This window comes from Lutra lutra, chromosome 9 (genome assembly GCF_902655055.1).
Source record: "Lutra lutra chromosome 9, mLutLut1.2, whole genome shotgun sequence".
Classification (NCBI taxonomy): domain Eukaryota; kingdom Metazoa; phylum Chordata; class Mammalia; order Carnivora; family Mustelidae; genus Lutra; species Lutra lutra.
In genome coordinates, this window is record NC_062286.1 from 98413973 (window position 1) to 98435945 (window position 21973).

The following is a 21973-nucleotide window of genomic DNA, read 5'->3' on the forward strand; positions in this document are numbered from 1 at the left end:
TTGCCCCAGGGATACAGGTCTGTGAATCATTAGTCTTACACATTTCATGGCACTCACCATAGCACAAATCCTCCCCAATGTCCATAACCCAGCCACCCTATCCCTACTCCCCACACCCCAGCAACCCTCAGTTTGTTTCATGAGATTAAGAGCCTCTAATGCTTTGTCTCCCTCCCCAATCCCATCTTGTTTCATATTTTCCATCTCTACCCCGCATAACCCCTCACCCTGCCTCTCAAATTCTTCATATCAGAGAGATCATATGATAATTGTCTTTCTCCAATTGACTTACTTCGCTCAGCATTATACCTCTAGTTTTATCCATGTTGTTGCAAATGGCAAGATTTCATTTCTTTTGATGGCTGCATAGTATTCCATTGTGTGTATACATACATAGCACATCCTCTTTATCCCCAGTGGTTTTCTTATTTATTTATTTATTTATTTATTTATTTTTAATTTCTTTTCGGTGTACCAGAATTCATTGTTTATGTACCACACCCAGTGTTCCATGCAATATATGCCCTCCGTAATACCCATCACCAGGCTAACCCAACCTTCTACCTCCCACCCCGTCCAAACCCTCAGATTGTTTTTCAGAGTCCATAGTCTCTCATGGTTTGTCTTCCCCTCCAATTTCTCCCAACTTCCTTCTCCTCTCCATCTCTCCATGTCCTCCCTGTTATTTCTTATGCTCCACAAATAAGTGAAACCATATGATAATTGACTCTCTCTGCTTGACTTGTTTCACTTAGCATAATCTCTTCCAGTCCCATCCATGCTGATACAAAAGTTGGGTATTCATCCTTTCACATGGAGGCATAATACTCCATAGTGTATATGGACTACATCTTCCTTATCCATTCGTCCGTTGAAGGGCATCTTGGTTCTTTCCACAGTTTGGCGACCATGGCCATTGCTGCTATGAACATCGGGTTATAGGTGGCCCTTCTTTTCACTCCATCTGTATCTTTGGGGTAAATACCCAGTAGTGCAATTGCAGGGCCATAGGGAAGCTCTATGTTTAATTTCTTAAGGAATCTCCATACTGTTTTCCAAAGTGACTGTACCAACTTGCATTCCCACCAACAGTGTAAGAGGCTTCCCCTTTCTCCACATCCTCTCCAACACACATTATTTCCTGTCTTGTTAATTTTGGCCATTCTAACTGGTGTAAGGTGGTTTCTCAATGTGGTTTTGCTTTGAATCTCCATGATGGCTAGTGATGATGAACATTTTTTCATGTGTCTGTTAGCAATTTGTATGTCTTCATTGGAGAAGTGTCTGTTCATGTCTTCTGCCCATTTTTATGACATGATTATCTTTTTTGTGTGTGTTGAGTTTGAGAAGTTCTTTATAGATCCTGGATATCAGCCTTTTGTCTGTATTGTCATTTGAGAATATCTTCTCCCATTCAGTGGGTTGCCTCTTTGTTTTGTTGACTGTTTTCCTTTGCTGCACAGAAGCTTTTGATCTTGATGAAGTCCCCAAAAATCATTTTCACTTTTGTTTCCTTCGCCTTTGGAGACATATCTTGAGAACTTGCTGTTGTCGATGTTGAAAAAGTTACTGCCTATGTTCTCCTCTAGGATTCTGATGGATTCCTGCCTCACATTGAGGTCTTTTATCCATTTCAAGTTTATCTTTGTGTATAGTGTAAGAGAATGGTCGAGTTTCATTCTTCTACCTGTAGCTGTCCAATTTCCCCAGCACCATTTATTGAAGAGATTTTTTTCCACCATATATTTTTTTCCTGCTTTGTCGAAGATTATTTGACACAGAGGTGAGGGTCCATATATAGGCTGTCTACTCTGTTCCACTGGTCGATGTGTCTGTTTTAATGCCAGTACCATGCTGTCTTGGTGATCACAGCTTTGTAGTAAAGCTTGAAATCAGGCAACATGATGCCCCCAGTTCTTTTTCTTTTTCAACATTTCCTTAGCAATTCGGGGTCTCTTCTGATTCCATACAAATTTTAAGATTGTTTGCTCCAGCTCTTTGAAAAATGCTGGTGGAATTTTGATCAGAATGGCATTGAAAGTATAGATTGCTTTAGGCAGTTTAGACATTTTAACAATGTTTATTTTTCCAATCCATGAGCATGGAATGGTCTTCCATCTTTTTGTGTTTTCTTCAATTTCATTCATGAGTGTTCTGTAGTTCCTCGAGTACAGATCCTTTACCTGTTTGGTTAGGTTTCTTCCTAGGTATTTTATGGTTCTTGGTGCTATAGTAAATGGAATCGATTCTCTAATTTCCCTTTCTGTGTTTTCATTGTTAGTTTATAAGAAAGCAACTGATTTCTGTACATTAACTTTGTATCCTGCCACGTTACTGAATTGCTGTATGAGTTCTAGTAGTTTGGGGGTGGAGTCTTTTGGGTTTTCCATATAAAGAATCATGTCATCTGCAAAGAGAGAGAGTTTGACTTCTTCATTGCCCATTTGAATACCTTTTATTTCTGTTTGTTGTCTGATTGCTGTTGCTAGGACTTCTAATGCTATGTTGAATAAGAGTGGTGAGTGGGCATCCTTGTTGTGTTCCTGATCTGAGAGGGAAGGCTGTCAGCTTTTTCTCATTAAGGATGATACTTGCTGTGGGTTTTTCATAGATAGATTTTATGAAGTTGAGGAATGTTCCCTCTATCCCTATACTTTGAAGCATTTTAATCAGGAACGGATGCTGGATTTTGTCAAATGCTTTACTGCATCAATTGAGAGGACCATGTGGTTCTTCTCTCTTCTCTTCTTGATTTGTTCCATCACATTGATTGATTTGCGAATGTTGAACCATCCTTGCAACCCAGGGATGAATCCCACCTGGTCATAGTGGATAATCTTTTTAATGTGCTGTTGGATCCTATTAGCTAGGATCTTGTTGAGAATCTTAGCATGCATATTCATCAGGGATATTGGTCTGAAATTCTCCTTTTTTGTGGGGTCTTTGCCTGGTTTAGGGATTAGGGTAATGCTGGCTTTGTAAAAAGAGTCTGGAAGTTTTCCTTATGCTTCAGGTTTTTGAAACAGCTTCAGGAGAATAGGTATTATTTCTTCTTTGAAAGTTTGGTAGAATTCCCCAGGGAATCTGTCAGGTCCTGGGCTCTTGTGTTTTGGGAGGTTTTTGATCACTGCTTCATTCTCGTTACTAGATATTGGTCTATTCAGGTTGTCAATTTCTTCCTGGTTCAATTTTATGATTTTCCAGGAATGCGTCCATTTCATCTAGGTTGCTTAACTTATTGGCATATAACTGTTGATAATAATTTCTGATGATTGTTTCTATTTCCTTGGTGTGTGTTGTGATCTCTCCCTTTTCATTCATAATTTTATAAATTTGTGCCTTCTCTCTTTTCTTTTGGATTAGTTTGGCCAATAGCTTATCGATCTTATTGATTCTTTCAAAAAACCAGCTTCTAGTTTCATTGATGTGTTCTACTGTATCTCTAGTTTCTATCTCATTGATCTCTGCTCTAATCTTGATTATGTCCCTTCTTGTGTGTGGAGTTGGCTTCATTTGTTGTTGATTCTCCAGTTCTTTAAGGTGTAGAGACAGCTTGTGTATTCTGGATTTTTCAATTTTTTTGAGGGAGGCTTGGACGGCCTTTGCTGTATCCCATAGGTTTTGGACCAAAGTGTCTTCATTCTCATTGGTTTCCATGAATTGTCTAAGTTCTTCTTTGATCTCCTGGTTGATCCAGCCATTCTGGTCTTTAGCTTCCAGGTGTTTGAGTTCCTTCCAAACTTTTGCTTGTGGTTGAGCTCCAGTTTCAAAGCATTGTGATCTGAGAATATGCAGGGAATAATCTCAGTCTTTGGGTATCAGTTGAGCCCTGATTTGTGACCCAGTATGTGGTCTATTCTGGAGAAGGTTCCATATGCACTCGAGAAGAATGAGTATTCTGTTGTTTTAGGGTGGAATGTTCTGTATGTATCTATGAGGTCCATCTGGTCCAATGTGTCATTCAATGCTCTTGTTTCTTTATTGATTTTCTGCTTGGATGATCTATTACTGAGAATGGCGTGTTAAGATCTCCTACTTTTAATGTATTCATATCAATATGACTCTTTATCTTAATTAACAGTTTTCTTTCTTTTTTTTTTTTTAGGATTTTATTTATTTATTTGACAGACAGAGATCACAAGTAGGCAGAGTGGAAGGAAAGCAGGCTTCCTGCTGAGCAGAGAGTATGACATGGGGCTCAATCCCAGGACCCTGGGATCATGACCTGAGCTGAAGGCAGAGACTTAACCCACTGAGCCACCCAGGGGCCCAATTAACAGTTTTCTTATTTAATTGACTGCTTCCATATTGGGGGCATAAAGATTTACAATTGTTAGATCTTCTTGGTGGATAGTCCCTTTAAGAATGATATAGTGTCCTTCTGTATCTCTGACTACAGTATTTAATTTAAAATCTGATTTATCCGATATGAGAATCGCTACCCCAGCCTTCTTATGCGGCCCATTGGCATGAAAGATGCTTCTCCATCCCTTCACTTTCACTCTGGATGTATCCTTAGGTTCAACATGGATCTCTTCTAGACAACATATGGATGGGTCCTGTCTTTCTGTCCAATCTGCAACCCTGTGCCGTTTTATGGGTGCATTTAGCCCATTCATGTTGAGAGTGATTATTGAGAGATACATTTTTATTGACATCATGTTACCTGTGAAGTCTTTGTTAGATTGACTCCATATATTTCTGTTCAATGATAATCTTGGTTTTTTTCCCTCTTTTATAGAACCCCCCTTAATATTTCTTGTAGTGCTGGCTTGGTGGTCACATACTCTTTTAAACCTTGCTGGTCTTGGAAGCTCTTTATTTCTCCATCAATTTTGAATGTCAGTCTTGCTGGATAAAGTATTCTTGGCTGCATGTTCTTCTCAGTGCCCTGAATTCATCTTGCCAGCCCTTTCTGACTTGCCAGGTTTCTGTGGACAGGTCTGATGTTACTCTGATGGGCTTTCCTCTGTACTTAAGGAATCTCTTCCCCCAGCTGCTTTCAAGAGTTTTTGTCTAAAATTATGATTCATCATTTTCACAATTAGGTATCTTGAGGTCTTTCTAGATTCTCTGATCTTGGGGGGAAACCTTTCTGCATCTAGTACAGGAACAATGGTCCCATTCACCAAATTGGGAAAATTTTCATGGAGAATTTGTTCAACTATATCTTCTCGTCTTCTTTCTTTCTCCTCCCCCTCAGGGATTCCAATAATTCTGACATTGGGACGTTTCATGGCATCATTTATTTCCCTAATTCTGTTTTCATGCCCTTTAAACTTTTGTTCCAGTCTTCCTCCTCATCCTTTTTCTCTATCAGTTTGTCCTCCAGATCACTAATTCTGTCTTCTACTTCAGTTACCGTAGCTTTTAGGGAATTTAGATTAGATTGGAACTCATTGAGAACATTATTAACATCATCTCTGGTGGTTTTCACTTCTGCCCTAATCAACTCCATTTTGTCATCAGAGGCCTTCTCCAGCCTCGCTATTGCCTGGATAATTGTTAGCCTCAATTCCCTTTCCGACATACTGTTTATGTCCATATCCAAAAGCTCTGATGGAGAGGGCCCATTCTCTGAATTTTTCCTCTGTTGGGCATTCCTCCTCCTAGTCATTTTGGTGAGAGATGGCTGAACGGATATGTAGCTGAATGTATCAACTGTGGTGCAGGCAAGGTGCACTCTGGAATGCTTCTGAGCAATCGAGAGTCCCCACCAAAAAGAAAGAAAAAACAAAAAGAGAGAGAGGGGAAAAAAAGGAAAGAAAAAATAAAAGAGATGGCCCAGCCCAAATGGGCCCCAAAGGTAAGATTTATAAAGTATACAAACAAAAACAGACAAAGAAGAAGACCAACAAAAGTAGATGACAAGAGGAAAAAAAAAATAATAAATAAATAAATAAATAAATAAATAAAAAGAACCCAGTCCAAATGAACCCCAAATATAAGATTTATGTACTACCAGAACATAAACAAATACACAGAAACACTGACAAGAAAAAGATGGGAAGGTGGTTATAAATTCTGTGTGGGCAAGGAGGTTATTTTGATTCTTCTTGGATGTATCTTGATATCTTTGTTAAAGGACTCAACTTTCCTGAGATAAAGGGGGATTAAAACTGGTCTACATATAGGGGTAACATTGATTGGGGAAAGGGAATTACCTTGAAGCTTATCTCTATATGAATATTAAAAAATAAATAAATAAATAGAAAATCAAAAGAAAAACACAGGTATATGTATCAAAAAAGTTCAGGTTAAAGGTTATTATGGAATTTGATATACTGAACATCTCATTGTGATAGTAAAAATTATATATTTAAAAAAAAAATGAAAACAATAGTGGGAATGAATTAAAAATAAAAGTTGTATCTATGAAGTAGTGGTTGTCCTCTTGTTTTTTTGTTTTTTGGGGGGTTTTTTGTCTGGTTTTCTGGGGGAGGGGTCTTCCAGGTGGTTTTTCAGGGAGTTTTGCTAGAGTTGAGTCCTCCTCCCCTCATCCAGGGGCTGGGCTCTGAGGAAACCGGTTTTCCAAGCTTTTGTTCTCTGGAGGTTTTTTGTTTGTTTGTTTGTTTGTTTGTTTTTTTCTCCCGTTGGTGGCTTTTCGCGGTTCTTTGGAGATCTAGAGAAAAGCAAATTGCACCTAGAACTCCATCTCAGAGAGAAGCCTTAGTCTGTTCCTCTCTGGGTGCTCCAGAGCACATAAATTCCCCCTCTGCCACTGGCAGGGCACGTCCCCAGTCACAGTCTCTGGGGTCACAGGAACTCCCGCTTGTACCCAAAACCATGAGAAATACTAGCCTTGGCTGTCTGGACTGGTCCAGACTGCCAGAGAGGTTCCAGCCAGAGATAGCACACTGAGATTTTCATACTGGCCCAGGCTGAGGGTGTTCAGAATCTCCTGGTCCTAGAGAGCGCCTACACAGACCTCTCTCAGGGGAGGGTGTGGAGCACAACTCAGACTCTGGTCGCGCAGCACACATGCAGAGCACAAAAGGCTGTGGTTCTAGAGAGCACCAGCTGGCGTCACACCAGACTCCCTAATGGGCACTGCCACCCAGACGCTCTCAGGCGCTCCGGCAGCTCAGGGACCAAGACCTGGCTTCTTCGCTGCGCTGTCTGGTTCCACCCACCAGTGGTGGCCATCCTGGGTCCGTGGGCTTAAGTCCCTGTCCCTAACCGCCAAATTCCATCAATTTCCTCTTAAGATCTTTTGCTCTTTTTGAGTGCTTTCAGCCAGACTCCAATGCTGGTCCCTCATCACCGGGCACTCTTTTATTGGGGTGTTACTTTCCAATAGGTTGCTTCTGGTGGCTCCCTCCCCTTTTTGTTTATCTTTTGATATCAGTCTGATGTTCCCACTCCGCTTTACCCATCCACTGGCATCTTCTGCCTCCATAGAGATCCAGAAGTGTATAATTATAATCTCAGGCTGATTTCATGAGTGATCAGAGTTCTTTGGTAGGTAATCAGCTCACTTTAGGGGACCAGTTGAAACATCGCTTCCTACTTCTCCACCATCCACCATCTTGTCTCCTCCCCCGCTCCAGTGGTTTTCTTATGCCTTCTTCCCACCCACCTGCCCAGTCCCCGGGTCACCACTGATCTGTTTTTTGTAATTTAGATTAGTTTGATTTTCTAGAATCTTACAGAAATAGAATCATGTAGTAAATACTCTTCTTTGTTTGGCTTCTTTCACTCAATATAATTATTTTGAGATTCTTCTGTCTTGGTGCAGTTATTAATAGTTCATTTCTGAGTAGTATAGCATTCCATTGTGTAGATAGAGCATAGTGTGTTTATCCAGTCAGTCAGCTGTTGATGGGCATTTGGGCTGCTTCTAGTGTTTGGCTATAAACAAAGCTACTGTAAACATTTATGTACAAGTCTGTATGTGCACATGTGCTTTCCTGTCTCTTGAGAATGGAATGGCTGAATCATGTAAAGTTCTATGTTTAACAGCCAGACTGTTTCCCGTAATGGTTGACATTCTCACCAGCAGTATGAGAGTTGTAGTTACTTTACATTCTCACTGATACTTAGTGTGATCAGTGTTTTCATTTTAGTGGTAGTGGTATCTTATTGAGGATTTAATTTGCACTTCTCTCATGAGTAGTGTACTCATCTCAAGATCATGAGTGATCTTGAACATCTTTCTTGTGCTATTTTCCATCTGTGTGTCTTGGGCAGCCTCTACATTCAAATTGATTGACCATATTTTTAATTGGGTTGTTTGTCTTCTTAATATTGAATTTTCGAAGTTCTTTATATACCAGATTTAAGTGCTATATCAGCTATATGACTTGGAAATATTTTCTCCCCATCTCTGACTTGTCTTTTCATTCCCTTAATTGTGCCCTTCAAAGAGGAAAAGTTTTTAGTTTTTATAAAGTGCAATTTATAAATTTTTCTAATATGGATTGCGCTTTTGGTGACCTAAGGAATCTTTACCTAGCCTAAGATCAAAAAGATCTTCTGTGTTTTCTTTTAGAAATTCTATAGTTAATGTATTTCACATTTAAGCCCTTGATTCCTTCTGAGTTAATTTCAAATTCTTCCATGGATTATTAGCCTCTGAGTGCTTACTACAGATACTGTAGTGCCAGAAAGTTCTGTGTTCTTGCTTGACTGGCAACTTTCCAACACACCTTGCATGCTAGCTCAACCCAAAGTCTGTTTCTCTGTGTTCTTATGCCTTTCCTGGTGTGGTATACTGCCTTTGTTTATTATTTGGTTTGAGGCATGATATAGAGAGAGTTTTTTTAAAAATTGAAACAAAGTAATAAACCATTTTATAATGTTAGATTATGTTTTTGCTATTGGCCTTAAAAAGATATCTAAATATTGTTACTTTGTCAAGAGAAATTGTCAAGCCTTGCAGTTCTCACAGTTGAAAATGAGATAAGCAAAGAAGATTTTGAAAATATTCCTGAATTTGTTCCATTAAAGCCAGGAAAATAAAATTATAATGTATTCTGTGTTATAAACAAAATACTTAAGCTAATGGTGAGTTTTAATACTTTTTGATTGTTTGATATTGAGATTTTGTTTTTTCATTATTTTTTCAACACTTAAATGTTCCGGAAAAAAATTAACCATTCAAAAATCCCTAAAAACCTATCTATAGTGGCACACAGTTTTCCTTTTACCTTAGGGTCCAGTATGGCTCAGCTGAACTCTGGTACTTATTTAAAACTTTAATAATGTTCTTTGGATTTTTTTGCATTGATTTTGACTTTTAGAAGCTATTGTGTTAAAATAGTACTTATTTTAATTACTGAGTTTTTGGTGCTCCCTTAAATCTTGTCCAGATCCCTCACTCTTCTTGTCCTAGATCCAGCCCTCTTTAAAAGCAATAAGACTCACATTCAAAGAATATTTATAGAATACAATAAAAGTTAGCAAATAGAAGTTAGAAGTTCATAGAATCAGTCCAATTAATTGAATCTAATTCATAGAATCTAGCCCAACTAGATTTCATTTACTCATTTATTCATTTTCTCTTCACATGAATCAATATAGTGGCAACCACTAGGGTTGAAGAGGCATCTAAAGGAGATAGGGGTGGGCATAACCATAGTTTTGATGGGGTATTTAAACGTCCAAAAAGGTGTGATATATAGGGAGAAACTTTTTGAAATTAAAATGAAAAGGATTTCATAATGGTAGTTACAGTAACAATATCTTTGTGAACTTAGGAACTTAAGAAATATTAAAGTGGCCATGCAAAGCTCTCAAGTATTTATCCCTGATTTCCATGTTGAAACACTATACTATGTGGCCCTACTACACAAATTTTCTTTCTAATGTTGTTCTTATTTAAAGAGTGCCTCAGTGGGCATCTGGGTGGCTCAGTCAGTTAAGCGTCCAACTCTTGATCTCAGCTCAGGTCTTGATCTCAGGGTTGTGAGTTCAGGCCCTAAGTTGGGCTCCATGCTGGGCATAGAGCTTCCTTCAAAAACAAAGTGAAAGAAAGAAAGAATAAAAAATAAAAGAGTGCCTTAGAGAATAGCTGATGCCTTATCTTGTGGGTAAAATATACTTTTCAAATAGTAGACACTCTCCTAACCATTTGCATATATGAACTCATTTAAAACTTCATTAACAATCCACTGTAGTAGGCACTGTTAGTATCCTATTTTACAGATGAGAAGACTCAGGAATGAGTTAAGGAACTGACTCAGGTTATACAGTTAAGTACAGAACCTAGATTTGAACCTTAGCAGTCTGACTTCTGACTCTAGTTTGTAACTCCCAAGCTGTACTACTTCACACCTATAGGAGTTTCAGAATACAACAAGATGGGATAGATCAAATATGTATGTATTCATTTTCCATTGCTGCTCTAACAAATTATCAGGTTAATTTAAAAAAAAAAAGTCATGGACTATGGGCAGATATGGGTCAGACATTCTGCCTCTTTATAAAGTCTGTCCTTTGTATGAGTATTTTTCTTCTCTCCATGTAGAAATGATAGGATATAGATAACTGTGGGTAAGCCAAATGTTAAAAGTAAAACTGTGGGCCTATTCTAAGAAGAAAAAGGGCTGACAACAGTGGTCATGCACTATGACCGGGAGAAAGTGTTTCCAAGAATGTGTTGCAAGATAATGGAATTGCCAGATGTCTGGGAAGAGAGCGGTGTGTGCAGACTTGATCTCAAATCTCTTGAGGAGTGGGGTGTCTCTTGACACTTAAGGTCCTCATGGGCACACTGGAGCCAATATTAAACTGAGGCACACCAAACTTTGTCCAAGAATGAATGAACATGGAGGCAAGGGACAAGGCCCCAGATTAAGGAGAAGTATGGGATAAAACAGTCCCGTGAGCACAGGCACTTCAACCATAGCTGTGAGAGAGCTTTAGCCCAGTAGCTGCTGGCTCTAGACCAAAAATTATTAGAGAGGGTTTGGTGACAGGAGTAGAGGGAGGAGGGCACCTTAACTTCCCTTACTCATTCACAAACCACTGGTGACTTAGTGCTGTCATGTAGTCTTAACAATGAGTTTCCACTAAGCCCCAGTATTCTAAATGGCACAGCAGTTACAAAATTGTATGCCTTTGACTAACATGCATATATGTATCCACATCAGGATGACCTGTAGGAATTTGATGAGATTGGCTCTATTTCTTGGTGGAACATCTCTTTGAAATAAGGTCGTGGGGAAAATATGACTTGACATCCAAGTTTTAATTATTGCCTAAAACTTCTCATCAAGAGATCTAAGTAGTTTTTTCCCCAGAAAAATTTGGAAGGGAAGGTCTTCTTGCCTAACTTCCAATACATTTTTCTTTTTAAAGATTGCTTCCTTCTTTCAGGTTAAGATTCCATTGAGAGCCTACACCTGATATTTAGGTGGGGTTTGCCAAGCCATCTCCATACTAAGACCTGATCACATTTACAGAACAATAGGTAATATGTTTCCATCCTCATGAGAGAGACTTCTCACTGAAGCGGGCTTCAGCACCAGAGTTTTCGCAGTTGACTGGTGTAGTTCTGAGTAAACTTTGATTTTTTCTCCTTGGCGGCAACCAGAGAGAGATTCCACTAGAGGACTGAACCCGTAAATGTGATTGTCACCACCAGGAAAGAAACATGCTGTTTTGAGTATTTGCAGAATGTTCTCATCAGAATGTTTTGTGAGCAGAAGTTTTATTTTTAACTTACAAATTAGAAAAAATCATTTATTTTATGCCTGATGAGATATTTATATCTAAACTGCTGTGGGCATGTATGTTACTTTAATAGCAATCATTTTTACTCTTTTTTAAGAGTTTTAAAGAGGTTCATATTTAAAGTACTTTCATTTTAAAGATATCTCTCTCTCCTATGATATTGCTTTGTTTCCGAAGGTCAGTTTTCTATTTCTTAAAAAATTGTATCTTTTGTCATAAGTACACATTTTCTCTCTATAACTTACCTTTGAAAATATATCTTAGGGGCGCCTGGGTGGCTCAGTGGGTTAAAGCCTCTGCCTTTAGCTCAGGTCATGATCTCAGGGTCTTGGGATTGAGTCCCGCGTCGGGCTCTCTGCTCAGTGGGGAGCCTGCTTCCCTTCCTCTCTCTCTGCCTGTCTCTCTGCCTACTTGTGATCTCTGTCTGTCAAATGAATAAATAAAATCTTTAAAAAAAGAAAGAAAGAAAATATATCTTAATCCATTTTGAGTTTTTTTTGTGTGTATGGTATAAATTTACATACTGTTTCTAACTCAGTGTTTTAAACTTTCAGGCTCAACTTTAAAGAAGCTTCTACACACTGGAAATTCTGTTAAGGTATTTATTTTAGCTGAACGTGCAATGGCATTTTGCATCATTCTTAAATTTATTCGTGTCTCAAAGTGACAAAATTACGCCATTGTGGGGGGGGCAGTCTTTAAACACCACCTGACTTTTTATTTTCAATTGAAAATTTTTTGGCAAATATTGTTAGAATTTTTGTTTTTATTTCATAACTTTCTGTGATACCCGCTTTAAATATTATTCAGAGAACAGGGCTTGGGATTCAGAATTTGGAATTTGGAGTTCTAATTTTGACTCTGCTGTATACAGTCAGAGAACCATTGGCGAGATGCTAACTGCTCCACGTTTATCATCAGGAAAGGGAGGAAGCCAGTTCCTCTCCAAGCTTCAGAGTGAATGTGCTGATTCAGTTCATTCCAGTAGTCTTGTTAAAATTATAGTTGTCTCTGGATTGTTTTTGCTGGTTTTGAGGACTATTATGGGAGAAGAGAGCAGCAGAGCTTTACTCCTCTTGAATGTTTACCTATTTGTTTGCAGCAGATTGATCTTGTATTTTAGGTTAATGTGGCTTATTTTAAAATGAACATACCTTTTATACTGATAGATGCCATTTGATACTAAATAAGATGACCCTAAAACATAAACGGCAAAAAAAGCAGCCTGGAATATGTATTTTATGGGAAGTTATTCCCTTGTAGCTAATCAAGTTATGTGTGTACCTTTGATAAGTTCATGTATTTTTTGTTTTATACCAATTTAAACACTCATAACCACTTAAATTTTATGTTAACAATCTCTTACATGTTGAAAAAGGGAGGTGAGCTATTCCTAGCTTCACAATATTTTATCCCTCTTATTTTAATTAAGAATCATAGTTAGGGGCGCCTGGGTGGCTCAGTGGGTTAAAGCCTCTGCTTTCGGCTCAGGTCATGATCCCAGAGTCCTAGGATCAAGCCCCACATCGGGCTCTCTGCTCGGCAGGGAGCCTGCTTTCCTTCCTCTCTCTCTGCCTGCCTCTCTGCCTACTTGTGATCTCTGTCTGTCAAATAAATTTAAAAACAAAACAAAACAAAAGAATCATAGTTAAAACTTACCATTTTGTGACCTCATGTTTATTATTGGCCTTATTTATAGTTAAATGCAGTTAAGAAAAAAGTTGGAGATACAGTAGAATTTTGTAGAAACAATTCTCCTGTTAAATTTAATCTGATTTGGTTAGATATACATAGAGCCATGTCATTTTTTGTCTGTTATATTCAGCAATGTCACTACTTATTTTGCCTGCTTGGGCAGAGGAGGATGGGTATGAGTGGTCATGAAGGTTTGTGCTCAGCTATGGTGTGTCTCTGGGCATGTCTGAGAGTGTGTCCTGGAATCCACTGTTGATGGGGTAGAACTGTCTCCAGACACAGGATCTGTCTTGGTGTATTATACTTCTATGGGGAGTCAGTGAAGCTTGTGCCTTCCCTCCCCTCCCCTCCCTTTCCTCTCCTTTCCCTTTCCCTCTCTCTCTCTCTCACTTTCCCCTCTCCCTTTTCCCTTCACCTCTCCCTCTCCATTTCTCTCTCCCTTCCCCTTTCTTCTTTCAGCTTTCCAGGAGAGCCTCACGTTTGTCTTAAACACTTCTTCTTAAGGAATCTGCACCGCCTTGGTGTAGTTGAGAGGTGATCAGGCAACTCAGCTCAGGTGCCTGCATTTGGAGCTCACTGCATCTTTCAGCTTCATCTGACTTGTTATTTTCCTTATTTCATTTCTTATATTGGTGTTATCCTTTTAGCCATTTAGAAATAGAGAAACAGAAGTACTTACCTGAATTCTAGGAGTGGGGTAGAGCTGAAAGTAAGTGTAGAGGAGGACACAGGGCCCATCTGCTTGAGTGATGTATTCCACCAAGTCATGCTGGGTACGCAGAGCACAGGGAAGCTGTTGGAGAGAGCAGAGTAGGGACATGAAGCAGGGAAGCTGGAGAGCTGCCCTGTCCCATTGAGCCAGGTCTTCAAGGTCTTATTTAGCTCTGAAAATTTTTTTTTATTTTTTTTTATTTTTTAATTTTTTTATTTTTTTCAGCATAACAGTATTCATTATTTTTGCACCACACCCAGTGCTCCATGCAATCCGTGCCCTCTACAATACCCACCACCTGGTGCCCCCAACCTCCCACCCCCCACCCCTTCAAAATTCTCAGATCGTTTTTCAGAGTCCATAGTCTCTCATGGTTCACCTCCCCTTCCAATTTCCCTCAACTCCCTTCTCCTCTCCATCTCCCCTTGTCCTCCATGCTATTTGTTATGCTCCACAAATAAGTGAAACCATATGATAATTGACTCTCTCTGCTTGACTTATTTCACTCAGCATAATCTCTTCCAGTCCCGTCCATGTTGCTACAAAACTTGGGGATTCATCCTTTCTTTCTTTCTTTCTTTTTTTTTTTTTACAGCTTTATAAACATATATTTTTATCCCCAGGGGTACAGGTCTGCGAATCGCCAGGTTTACACACTTCACAACACTCACCATAGCACATACCCTCCCCGATATCCATAACCCCACCCCCTCTCCCAACCCCCTCCCCCCATCAACCCTCAGTTTGTAGCTCTGAAATTTTTTAAGAACATTACATGATACATGTGCATATTGTAGTGACATACAAAAACCCTATTCAAAGCACACTGTAAATTTGGAGGACGATTATCTTTGTATTGTTTTTGTGATTAACCAATTGTTGATGGTATGGGCACTGTTGTAAGTCACTGAACCGTGTGCCAGTGCTTTGTGGTAAATTCTGTTATGATCCCCATTTTTCTGAGGGGGATGCAAAGAGAAAAGTTCAGTGGTTCTCCACTGGCCACAGCTAAGCCAGCAAGCAGCAGAGCCTGCATTGGAACCCAGGCACTGTGGCTCCAGACCCCAAGTTCTCACCCTTATGCTTCTTGTGGCACAACTACTTCCTTGTCGCTAAGAACTTTGTTCAGGAATTTAACAGTACCTTTAACTTCTAGTTTTTCTTTCTCAGAACTGAATCTGCGTTGCACTGCATCTCTGCATAAACATGTGTTTAAATTTGTCGCCTTTAATTTTGTTTTTAGATAAGATGTGAAGGAATCAGGCTGTTTCTTCTGTGGCTTCAAGCACTTCAGACAAACTGTGCAGAAGAGCAGGTGCTGATTTTTGCTTGCCTCGTGCCTGGTTTCCCAGCGATCATGTCGTCCAGAGGGCCGTGTACACTGGAGACACTCATCAATCCTAGCCCTGGTGTGGCTGATGGTGAGAAGCATTAACCAGCCTTACAGGTTGAAATGACTCTGAAGTTCTATTGAGGGATTCCTTGGTTTGTCATGATCCTGAATAAAAATCTTTATTTCGTAGATGGGTTTGGAGGAGGAATTATTCCCTGCTCATATTCACAGTAAAGTCTTATAGACATTAGAATAGAAAGAATCAGAGCCTATTTTGTATGAAATAAGGACAGGAGACATTTACTGAAGTGGTGGAAACAGGAATGGAAGGGAGGAATCAGATGTTGGGAATGGCAGGAAGTAGAGACATATCATATATCTGGAGTGTTTTCATGGCTGTGAATGAGATTTAAACCCAACATCTGAAACTATTGTTTATTGTCCTCATCATGATTATTTCATGAGTGGATATTCATCTGCTCACCCAGCTGTGTATTTTCATGCATTCATGGAAGGACAGTAGCTGCCTCCTGGGAGTAGTCATGGCAGCCATTTATGTCCCATGAGTTTTTAAGAAACTTGCCCATTAGGGCCATTGATTGATTAATGCATATCACTTTATTGCCCAGTGACAAGTACTTGATCCTTAGGCTGACCAAAGCAGAATTTGGCAGAGAGAAGAATGGTTTAGAGGGAGAGGTGGCTTCATGGGCATTTGTACCATATTTCCAAGCCCTTGATGCACACTGGCCTGGAGTGTAGTGTGAGCAGGTTCCAGTGGAGGGGCAGCTGGGTTTTAATGGAGGCCATTTTTAAAAAACCCTTTGAACTTTGGTGAAAGAACTCTCTTTTTTTCCCCCCATTCTGCAGCAAAGATATATCCAGAAGAAATCACCCCGCTCCTGCCAGCCATATCAGGGGAAAAGATCGCTGAGGACCAAACATGCTTTTTTCTTCAAATACTGTTGAAATATATGGTTATTCAGGTAAGAGCAAAATCATGGATAATTCAGGAATGGTCTTCCTCTCGATGGGAAAGAGAAAACCTTGCATCTTTTCTTCTAGCTCATTCATATTTTTAATTTTGCTTTTTCTTTGAGGTGATTCTTTGTGGTACTTCACTAGAACTAGAATATGTGCCAGATAACATCAGCAAAGACCTGGCATACATAATATTTTGTGTGAGTGTGTATGTCAAGGAAACAATTCAGTTCTCCGATCTACTTTCATATTATTACCACATTCACACAGAACACTTCATTTCTAATACTTGTGGTTACTGAGTGTGTGGGTTTTTCCCTCACCAAGCAACTCTGCGACACCAGCTGGGTGTCCTGTAGTTTCACTCAGCTTTGACGCTGTCTGCCTTGAGATGGCATCTGATCCCACAGGTTAAGGGCTCAGTCCCGTGAGACTGTTCCATCACATTCAGGTGCCAGTCACAAGTAGGAGGGGCCCAGGTTACCTACAACTTCTCTACAACTTGGCTACAAATCAGGGGTTCCTTCAACTCCTCCTCAGGTTCAACTGAGTGGCTCACATTTGTTTTCATTCAGCAATTTATGAAAGGTATGATAAAGGATACAGATGAACAGCCGGATGCAGAGATACAAAGGGCACAGTCTGGGAGGGTCCCAAGCACGGGAATGTCTGTTCCTGTGGGGTTGGGGTTCATCACCCTCCTGCTCCATGGATATGATTACTAACCTGGAAGTTCCTTGAAACCCCTCCTTACTGGGATTTTTATGGAGGCTTCCTCATGTGGACATGCTCCGCTTCCAGCCCCTCTCCCCTCTCTGGAGGAATGGAGGGGATGGGGTGAGGGCGCTGAAGACTCTAAGTTCAAATCATGGTGTGGCGTGGTCTTCCTGCTGAGGAGTCCTCACTCAGGAGCCTTGTGGGAGCCCACCCAGAGTTGTTGTCTCTGCTGAGACAGAGGCCTAAGACCATGAAGGAGGTCTAGAGGTCAAGTCCAGAGGAAGGACACTTTAGTGTTTGCCTTACTTAATCTTTCAGGTGATCTGACAATGACTGCCCCTTCTTCATGATATTCTCTCCTCTCCTAATGTTTTCTTCCTACTTTCCTCCTCCCTTTCTTCTTGCCACTTTTATTTATTTATTTATTTATTTATTTATATTGTGTTATGTTAGTCACCTTACAATAGATCGTTAGTTTTTGATGTAGTGTTCAGTGATTGATTATTTGCGTTTAACAGCCAGTGCTCATTACAATATATGCCCTTCTTAAGACCCATCACCCAGCTACCCCATGTCCCTACCCTTTTCCCCTCCGAAACCTGCAGATTGTTTGCTAGAGTCCATAGTCTGTCGTGGTTTGGCTCCCACCTTTAATTTCCCCCCTTCAGTTATCCTTCCTTCTCCCAGTGTCCTCTGCTATTCCTTATGTTCCACATATGAGTGAAACCATGTGAAAATTGTCTTTCTCTGCTTGACTTAACTTCACCTAGCATAATCCCCTTCAGTTCCATCCGTGTTAACCCAAATGCCACCATTTAGGTGTGGGTATTTCATCCTTTTTGATGTTAAGTACTATTCCATTATACAATGGAATATATATATGAACCACATATATATGAACCACAATTTCTTTATCCATTTATCTGTTGAAGGGCCTCTTGGCTCTTCAGTAAATGGTGCTGGGAAAATTAGAAAGCTATATAAAGAAGAATGAAACTCAACCATTCTCTTACACCATTCACAAAGATAAACTCAAAATGGATGAAATGTGAGGCAGGAATTCTTGCCAGTTTTCTCAAGGGGGTTGTTTCTCTCTGCTGTCCCTCAAGATTCGGTCCTTGCCTCCCTTTCTGACTACTCTGTCCTATTGGGCAATCTTTTCTGCTCTCCTCTCCCGTTTCCTTTGGCCAGCACCAGAAACACAAGGACTCCAAAGTCCCAAGAGCAGACTGGAGTATTATCTTGTCTTCTAGAAGCTGTGCATTTTGGCCCTACTGGCCCATTCCACCTGCATTTCAAATTCTACCTGTTCAGAAGTGGTAGAACATTCCATCTGTCCCCAGAGGTTGGCATGTGGTATTGAGAAGTTGGATGTATTGGGGCACTTGGGTCTCATTCTACATGTGTTGCTAAAGAGCTGTGCAACCTCAGATAACACATAATCCCCAGAATCCCACTGGAGGAAGGATGCCAGTGTTATAGGATGGGGATTTTTATGCAGATTGTGAACCCCCTGAATCGCGTGCAGACTTTTATGTTTGTATCCATCCCACTCTTATTCCCTCCATTCTCTCTACTGAGTCCTCGAGCAGACTTTCTCCCTTGGCTCACCCCAAGAACTGCTGACAGGCTATGGATGTGGAGCCCCTCTTCCCCAGGGGCAGCCAAAAACCCTCATCCCTTGACCTCTGCTCCTGCACCGATGTTTCCACTTTTTAAGTGGGCTGTGACATGAAGGAGGTTGGGAAGCTATGCTTTAGAGTGCTCTGTGTTCTAACCAGTATTAAGAGCCTGTGACAGGTGTAGCTGGACTGGCAGGCAGGCCTGGTTTATCTTAGCCTGGGGATTGCTTTTAATAAGGACAATGCACTTTCCAAGTTTCTGTAGCTTTGCCTTCTGATGATTCTGATCTTTCATGTAGGTAATATTGGGTGAAATTCTTGCAAGGGATTATTTCCTTAATTCCTGTTTATTATAAATGGCCCTTTTTGAGTTAAAAAAAAAGTACCAGATTACATCTGACTGAATGTTTTAAGGACAGAAAGAATGTTAAGTCATTATAGAGAACTGGTGGAAAAAAAAAATACAGGCGTGATGAATAGAACAAGTTTAAAAACACATTATATTTTGTTGGTTGATTTTTTTTAATACTCAGTAAAAATATCTTTAACATAGTTAACCATTTTCTTTTGAAATATTCATTCTTGTCATTGTTTGAGTTATAAAATACGATTTCATTACATGATTGTCAACAGTATTTGTCAACATAGGTTTTTTTTTTTATTTAGGTTAGGAATTTTACTAAGATAACAGCATTTCAGTTTAGTAGACATTAAGTTAAAATGTAAATGTACATATGTTCTTTCCCACATATTATCCAAAGGCTGCAAGCTTGGAGTGGAAGAATAAGGAGAATCAAGATACTGGTTTTAAATTTCTTTTTACATTGTTTCGAAAGTATTATCTTCCTCATTTATTTCCATCATTTACTAAGTTAACAAACATCTACAAACCTGTACTTGGTAAGTACTGATTGGAACGTGTATAGTGGATGTCCACAGGGAAGCTGTCCATTCTCTTTCAAAGTGACTTTTGTTTATTTTTAAGTAGAATAGTCCTCTTATTCTTATATTTAATGGTAACTTTATTTTAAGAGGTTTAAAGTTTCCTAATAAATGATTTTACCTATTTGTACAAACTATTTATTTGTACCTCATGGAGACTCTGGCTCCTGTACTCAGAAATAATTCAGTATGTGTCATGATTTTTTTTGATGTAATTATATTTAAAATCTTCTAAGGTTTTTTTTTAATTGAAACTCTTCATTGAAGACCATGTTCATTATCTCACACAAGGATGTTAAAGTTTGCATTTCCTTAAGTCTTTTCTTATGGGTGGTGGGGTATGGTGACTACAGACCTTGGCCAATGGGGAGGCAGGCCAGCCCAGGCCACGCAGCTGCCCACAGTAGGCCCTTTCTTTTATCCTGGATCTTTCATCCAACAGGCGCTACGTGCAGCTTATTATGAAGGGGCCAATATTTGGGCAGCTGGGCAACCTAGGGACAATAAGCCCCAGAAAGGGAGGAAACATGAAGGAATTTCTAGTTTGGCTGCTGAAGTTTTTCTTCTATGAAAAATGAAGGCTCACAGGACAGAAGTATCCCTTTGGTTGGTGCCGGGGGGGAGAGGCAAATTTTCTTCTCCCTATTGTTTGAAAGCAGGCAAAATTAGTTAAAGTGAATAATCAGAAATAATTTTGGAGGGGAAAGGTCACAGTAGACATTAATCCATCTGGGGAATGTGGACTACTAATCAGTTGTCTTTGGGTGTTTATTTATATACACACACATGTGCATGTTTGGATCAGGGAAAACAGCAGAAACTTGATGCATTTCAAAAGATGTAGAAGTACTAACCTTTAGAGTTATTGATATATGTATTTGTTAGCTATCTGTATGTGGGTATTTTTTCCAGAACTAGTTTCTGATTTTGTAAATAGTCTATATTCACTGTGGAAAACATAGTACACTTTAATATACTGAAAATAAAGTTCTTTGTTGAGAACTTGTCTGCCTCATGCAGGTACCACCAGCTGTATGAAAGTTAGTAAGAGAATTGGACATACAGCAAGTTGCAGCTCAAATCCAATACCATGTAATTTTTTGTTTTGATTATGAAATTTAAAGAATGAAAAAGGATTTTCATTTAAAGAATAAAAAAGAATGAAAATGGTGATGTCTAATACTTCAAAGATGAATTCTTTCAGACATAAAGTAGTTGATACTGATTCTATTTGGATTCATCTAAAGGGAAAGGCTTTAAAACTAGTCTCATAGATTTGATTAGTGTAGTATTGGATGTTAAAATACCTAAAATTATTGAAAAGTAATAAAATACCTAAAATGATGAAAAATGTCTATACATGCTTTTAGATTTGTTTCAGTCCTAAAATAAAATTAAATTTGTTATAATGTATGTGAAAATATTTTTACATTAGAGTCGCATATTATTACTGAAATCTGTTAGAGAGTTATTAGCTTAGTACTTCCACAGCTGTATGCCATAGCTGTAACAAGCAAGCAGGAGCAGTAGCCACTGTCCCATCTTGGTCAGATCGCAAGGCAGAATTAGAAACAAGTCTACCAAAAGATGTCATTTTTAAGAATTTCTGGTACTTTAATTTTAGTTGCTGTTCATACAACCAAATGTGTATCTGCTTTGTTAAAAACTGAGCTGTTTGTGGGGGTTACACTCACTCACCTAATCCGGTATTCTTTTTTCTTTCAGACATCCCTCATTTGAGACCAAAGCCAGTGTACATTACTACAACTCGAGACAATGAAAACATTTACAGTACAAAAATTCCATACATGGCAGCTCGTGTTGTTTTTATTAAATGGATTGTAACTTTCTTTTTGGAAAAGAAGTATCTAACTACAGCCCAAAACACTAAAAATGGAGTTGATGTACTGCCCAAAATCATACAGGTATGCCATTCATCTTCTTATCTTTTACATAGATAAAAATATGCTAACACATAGCAAAGTAATTGACTCTTAGGGTTTTTGGTTCCTCAAGGATGGTGGTTCTAGGGATTGGGTTTATGGGTGGGCTCTCTCTCTATTGCTGAGGTGTCAGGGAGCTCTGAGGTAGCACTTGCTGTGCTCTGTTGACATTGCCATGATGAAGTGATCTTGGGGGCCAGGGAGATGTTCTGAGAAAATAGCTCCTGGACTGTCTGATTTTTCCCTCCTTTGCTTAAGTACCAGTGACCTCAGAGCATAAGACCAGGGGCCTGTGTTGCCTTTGCCAATCCCCAGCACCAGGCAGGCCCTCATGAATCATTTAAGTGGGCTG

General features: G+C 39.5%; 1 protein-coding gene across 7 annotated transcripts in view; it reads left to right on the top strand.

The window, feature by feature from the left end:
* The window catches only part of RALGAPA2 (Ral GTPase activating protein catalytic subunit alpha 2), a 320063-nt gene that overhangs the window by 59742 nt on the left and 238348 nt on the right, over positions 1-21973 (top strand). For all 7 annotated transcript variants that reach the window (XM_047743681.1, XM_047743679.1, XM_047743680.1 and 4 more), the window contains 5 exons: positions 12231-12274; positions 15327-15504; positions 16287-16402; positions 19498-19636; positions 21404-21603. In XM_047743681.1, coding sequence (XP_047599637.1) covers positions 12231-12274; positions 15327-15504; positions 16287-16402; positions 19498-19636; positions 21404-21603 — 677 coding nt within the window. The remainder of the gene's footprint in view (positions 1-12230; positions 12275-15326; positions 15505-16286; positions 16403-19497; positions 19637-21403; positions 21604-21973) is intronic.